This window comes from Drosophila tropicalis, unplaced genomic scaffold (genome assembly GCF_018151085.1).
Source record: "Drosophila tropicalis isolate 14030-0801.00 unplaced genomic scaffold, ASM1815108v1 contig_158, whole genome shotgun sequence".
Classification (NCBI taxonomy): Eukaryota; Metazoa; Arthropoda; class Insecta; order Diptera; family Drosophilidae; genus Drosophila; species Drosophila tropicalis.
The window spans coordinates 7,023,881-7,030,122 of record NW_027172602.1 but is presented as its reverse complement, the minus strand read 5'-3'; the positions used below and the strand labels follow the sequence as shown (position 1 = coordinate 7,030,122).

The following is a 6,242-nucleotide window of genomic DNA, read 5'->3' as shown; positions in this document are numbered from 1 at the left end:
ATATACATACATAAATTTATATTGGTGTATTAGTTAAAATTTAAAGTTATTAATCAATTAGTTAACATAAACAAAAGAAACAACTTCCATTAAGATTTAAGATATTTCTAATATATTCCTTGGAATGCCTAAAATTTGTAAAGTTTTTATCCTATAAACAATGTACTGCATACTATTAGGCACAGCATTGTTGTTCTTTCCATTTTTCGGCTTCATTTAGATGTAATTCTCAAGTAGAATAAAATATGATAAATGATGTTCGATCTGCTTTAATAAGGTCATTGTCCATCTCTGCACTGCCAACGGTCAAGTAAATGTTAATCTACCCCTTTTTGGGCAAGGATATATAAAAAGGACGAGAACATCCGAGCAACGCGATTAACCCGAAGCAATCCCGAGCTCAGTGGCTGTTCCCTCCTTCTTTACAACTTGTGAATTGTTAGTTAGTCTAGCTGTGACACTTTGACGTACTAGACGTTGTCTGCGTGGACATTAAAGCAAATATAATTTTGAATTTTAACATCATTTGCCGTTCGCTTTAGTTTCCGGTTTAAATCTATAAGTGCTTTCTGTGTGTTTGCCTGTGTTTTTTGTTGTTGTGTGTTTCCTTTTTTTTTTTTTTTTTGTGAACATGAGAGATTATCCTTCTATGCCAAATGTGTTTCGGGTGGCTTCCACCCAAAACATTAATCAATTGGCCTTAAATGGCAGTAAAGATAATCCCTATAACAACAATAATACTGTTAGATCAGTTAATAATTTTAACAACGAGAATCAGCGAGATATGCCACAATTGGGAATGCATCAATTGATGAATGTTGCAACAATTGAACGAAATCAATCAACACAGCCACTTCAAACCCAGCAGCAAACTGGAGTCATCAATACGATTACTGGAAGTATTCCAGCAACTGGACTCTCACCTTCAATTGCGGGCAATTTCAATCATCTACGATTGAACAATCTTGAATATCAGAAAAAGAGTAAAAGCAACACAAATGACCATCAAAAGCGAATCGATAGCACACCTGATCAGAGCGGTGGATCACCAACTGCTGATAGCGGCTGGACTGGCTTGACATATACTAGTCGAGGTTATCTATGGCTTCTTACACCCGTTGCAGCCAGGTGAGTGTAATAAGCGAAAGCTTAAGACAAGTTTCAATTGTCAATGTCTTGAGAATCTATTTGCTCGAAAAACTTTAAGAATCTTCTTCAAAGCGTGATCTTAACAACTATTGTGTATTCTTTATATCGGTCTCTAAAACTGAAAATAATTTTTTCGAAACCTCCTTCCTCCTATGCCATTGCACTGCATTATCGTATTTTCTTGTTTGCCTCTTGGCCAACTGATATTCTTGTAGCATTTCCATGGCCATTGTTATCGCTGCTTTGGCTGGCCCACAGTGGCTTTTCACCGAAGAGAAATTAACCAATTCCAACTACAATGGTACAGCCAATTTACATGCTTCGGATGATGGTGCTTATATTACGAAATATACCAAATCAAGTCTCTGGATTATATGCACAACATTGCCAGGTGAGTTCTGCCCCCAGAAAAGTCTAAATTAAGGTTTGTTCAAAGGAGATTGGAGATTTGATAACTGTCTGTCTCTACGTCAATTGCAGGCCTCGACATCGATACGTATAATTGTATGAAAATTGACTATTTTCCCAAGGAAGGTTATCAGTCGGATACCCAAGACTCTACGCCTGCAATAACTTGTAAGTTTTCTTTTCTAAACTTTCGATTCATGGTGCTCGAATGGAAAAAAAGTGTCTATATCTAAAAAAAAAAAAAAAATAATAACATATGCAAACTAAAACCACACATTCTTTTGCCCTAAAAAGTATGCTATTTTTTCGGGATTCGCAAAATATCATGGAATATTAGCTGAAATTGATCAAGTTTTAAGTTCCATTACACTTCAATGAGAAAATTAATATATGATTTCCAAAGTTGCGTAATCAAATATGTGTTTATTTCTGCTTTGTTCCTTCATTTCAGACGCTGTAACCAAATCTTGTCCAATATTTCTGGCTGCTGGAATATTATTGCTTATCAGTTTCATTGTTTTTCTAATACCAACATGTTCGCATCAGAATAATCTATATTATTTTGCGGCTGGCATACTATTTATTATAAGCGGTAAGTAAGAAAAAAACGTTTTACACAAAATTTTAATTTTAATTGTTATTTTTCTTAGGGCTCATTATGCTTATTGGACTGGTTGCCTATATATCCGTTCTTAAATCTGAAATAGGTTCTAAATTACGACCACGTTCCAGCTTACAGCCGGCTCTCTTTAAAGTTACTTATGGCCAGAGTTTTTTTCTATTCGTCTTTGGTTTCATAGCCACAGAATTTGTTGGTGTTCTCAATATATTTCTCTATATTAATCTGCAAGAGATCAGCTATTACAGTGTAAGTAGACCGAATCTCTTCCACATTGCTTAGCGAATATTATATAGACACTCAGGTTGTCTACAGTGAAACATGTATGTAAAGGAAAATCGGATGTAAGGTTTCTTCATTTTGTGTTTTGCAGAGTCTACCTTGCTTTAGGGTCACAACTAACGTACAGGCAAAAATCAATGAGGGACGACATCCTTTGACTGAATCATATAGACGATTTAAGCAACCCGCAGCAAACACAGCCAATGCATCTAATCATAATGGATTGAGAACTGCTGTGTCTCGTCATTGTCGGATAACTGATCAGAGGGGATCACAACAGCAAAGGGAACCACCCATCCATCCCCCAATCATGGCCCAACGTCCATCTGCATTGCGTAATGGAAGTAATGCCAGAATGCATCAGATTCATGACATTAATGAAGGACGTTTCAATCAGACCCTTCCGGGGGCCTATTCATGTCGCAAACATCTCAATGGCAAAACTGTTGGCAACTATGGCGATGGAAATTTCGATATCTACTTGCACAATGATTTAGATCGACAGTGAGTAAAGATCTGGCCAAGAATTAAATGTAACTTACCCAATAATGTCTTAATCTAGTTTCTATTTCGAAAAGCCAGCTGTGTCCAAGTGTAATTTGCATTCTCGCAGCTTTGCCAAATCGCTGAATGAACTGTGCACCGATCATCTTTCGTCTCAAGATGTATTTGCTGTTCCTCCACCACCGCCAACATTTGCTGATTTGCCGCAGGAGTTTCCTTTGACACGATCAGTGTCCACTACTACAGACATTTTTACATCAACCCATCCACCCAATAGCGCTGGAGATCAACGTAAGGAAACTAATCTAATGCAAGAGGAGCAATCGCGTTTTAGTAGTCTAAAACGTGGCCTGATTAAGACCAAAGATGAGCTATTCCAGGAGATATGTCGGCAAACAGGGGTACGTAGTAAGCGCAAGGACATTTCCGGCCATCTGAATGAGAAACCAAGTCATCAAAATACTCAAGCCAAGGATCAGGTGAAGCAAGTGTATGATGTGGACCAAGACCAAGATGATGAGCATGGTTTCAAAAACTTTCGCATAGCTAATAGTCTCAATACTCTGGATGAAGATCAGCTTTATGTTGTGGGTGGTAAGTTAGGGCCCACTCACACACACACACACACATATACATACATACTTCTAACTTCTTTCAGATCACGTTGAATTGGTAATGCCACGCCGCTCCTCCATTAATGTCGATGCCCAGTTTGCACCTGTTTCAGTCCAATCAATGCGAAGACTTCATTCGAATTTATCCTTGCATTCGACACAAGCAACACAAGCAGAAGCAGCCTGGCCTCAGCTTCGTTTCACGCCCACCACGGAAATGCGCAACAGTTGCACATTGCCTCGCTGCTTTTTACGCCGATCGGCCATTGGAAGCCAGGATAGTCTCGGATCGCTGCAAAGTAATGGTCAGCAGCACAGACTCTCACAATTAAAGCTGGCGGCAACTCAGCAAAATCAATACCTTTCCACATTGACGCTACCGCAAACGGGAGAGTCCTCCGTGCAATGGCCAGCTACCATATCATCAGCGTCACCGGCTAAACCCTTTGCCAATCGCCAATATCAACATCCGCAGCCCATCTATCCGCCAACACCAAATCTGGCCACTACCACGAACGGCAACCATCAACATAATAATAATAATCAAAAATTCAAAAGAGCCTACGCTTTCGATGATAACCAACGGCAATGTGGCTCCAGTGCAGAGGCCTTCGATTTGGATGAAATTGAACGGGAACGTCGCCGATCACATGCCAGTCTCTTTGGTATGACTCAGAACTTGGCCCGTGGGGAATATGATCTCTTCAATGGTACAGCCGTTTAACCAGCAAACATGAATTCAATATCACTGCCAAAATATACATAGTTCAAATAAATAACAAACTTACAATTAGATACATATCTTCATACTAACATATTCGTATGTATATTAACATACAATTCATAATAAATACATATACTAACTAGCATGCAATGGACAACTGGGCTTCCTCTTAATATCTAAATTATCTCCATCCGAATTTCATTTACCGACTATTAAGTATGCATTTCTGATGTGGTTCCATCCAAACCAATGATTGCTGGCTTAATCCGGCACTGGCCGATCCTTTTAATACTTACTTAATTAACATTTTTAACACAAGACTCCATTGAAGTCACTATATAAGTATTTTTTGTTTGGTTTTATTTTTAATGTTATTCAAAGGTACGAAATACATTTAACTTGAACTGTCCTTGTTAGTATTCTATGTCGTTATATACATAGTTTAGTTTAGTTTTGTTTGTTTTTTTTAGTTTTATTTATTACCTCTTTGAATTTTTGTCTTATTTCTAAAACGTTGACTGTGAGCTTTAGATTAAATTAGATTTGTTTTTTGTTTTTTATTGTGTTTTGTGTATTGTGTTCTTTTTTTACGTTGGGATCGATACAAATATAAATACACGGAAAACTGAAAAGGGAGGGAAAAAATCTATGATATCGGTATCTGAGTTTTGATTTAGTTTGTTGTTGTGAAGAGAGAGAGGAGAAATAATGCCCATTCATGATACCATATTCGAAACCTCTTTGAAGTTCAAGGCCAAAGGGCATTTCAATTTTCCATCCTACTTTTGCTTAAAATTTAAGTTTTCTTTTTTGGTTTTTGCTTTGCGTTTAATTATCATAATTTTATTTATTTGCCTAGCTAAGGTTTTGAATAAACAACAATTGTTCATAGTTTTTAATCTGCGCTTTTCTCTTTAGTTTTATTTTTTTGTGTGTGTGTTTGTTAACGTGTTGATTAAATCATTAAAGACTGTCTAATGTAACGGGGCGGGGGGTGGTGGGTTTGAATTTGTCAATGCTAAGGGGTGAGGAGAAAGAGTATACATCCACACATATGTACATATACACTTTAATATTTTACTATGCAGCACTAAAACATATTTAACATTAAACTCTTTGAATGTGTTTATCATTATCACATAAATTGCTACGCGCCCAAATCAACCTGCCCAAAAGTATGCTATACATATTACACAGTGACCGGGTGACTTCAGGCCTTTAGCTATCTTTGTGATAACTCGAATAGAAAACAAAACACGATCTAGTCCAATTTTCGGCTCTTTAAATCGATACCAAATAAACACGAAAATTATGATTTAGTAATTCGAAATTAAGCATGAAATAACATTATAAATTTGGTCAGTTTATATATATATATGTATGTATATGTCAAAGTTTGATTTATAGCTCCATTCTAATTTGGAGATTAACCACAATTCTTAATTCTCATAATCTATAAATATATGGACAATACATGCGCATATCGCATGAAAATATATATATATGTGTATATATATTTTACACTCAACAATTTGTATGTCAATTTGAATAAAAAAATACTTATGCACTTAAATATTTTTGTTATGTTTTTTGTTTTTTTGTATTTTCATTTCTGTTCATTTATTCTATAGCGTAATTCATTTTTTTTTTTTTGTTTTGTGGGTGTCTTGTCATAAATTTCGAGTTCCATTTCTAAATAATTATTGAAATGAAACATAAATGAAATGTGTGAACATTTTCCAAGTGAAACGACCTAGTCAAGTGTTTACAAGTTAAAGTTATTAAATGTCTGCATCAACAGCGGATCCTAAAATTTCATTTTTGAATATTTGCAATGAGAAACATTTTCAAGTTACCGCATATTTTAGTCTTTGATCGTCGCTTTGAGTAAATTTTCGACTTTTGACTAGTTAAATTTTTCAATTTTCCAATTTTCCATTTT

At 36.1% G+C, this 6,242-nt stretch overlaps 1 protein-coding gene across 1 annotated transcript; it reads left to right on the top strand.

Annotated features, from left to right (window-relative positions):
* The first annotated feature begins 631 nt into the window (after window positions 1–631).
* Window positions 632–4,300, top strand: stg1 (stargazin-like protein). The gene is made up of 8 exons (XM_068299592.1): window positions 632–1,128; window positions 1,365–1,540; window positions 1,630–1,725; window positions 2,009–2,149; window positions 2,208–2,425; window positions 2,550–2,962; window positions 3,021–3,556; window positions 3,621–4,300. The coding sequence occupies exons 1-8, from the start codon at window positions 632–634 to the stop codon at window positions 4,298–4,300; spliced, it is 2,757 nt and encodes a 918-aa protein (XP_068155693.1).
* The last annotated feature ends 1,942 nt before the right edge of the window (window positions 4,301–6,242 follow it).

What these genes read in the sequence shown, in the direction of transcription:
- stg1 (XM_068299592.1), top strand. Translation starts at nt 632, where the DNA reads ATGAGAGATTATCCTTCTATGCCAAATGTGTTTCGGGTGGCTTCCACC. An exon ending in TATATGCACAACATTGCCAG is followed by an intron (nt 1,541 to 1,629) that starts GTGAGTTCTGCC and finishes CGTCAATTGCAG; the next exon opens with GCCTCGACATCGATACGTAT. An exon ending in CATACTATTTATTATAAGCG is followed by an intron (nt 2,150 to 2,207) that starts GTAAGTAAGAAA and finishes TATTTTTCTTAG; the next exon opens with GGCTCATTATGCTTATTGGA.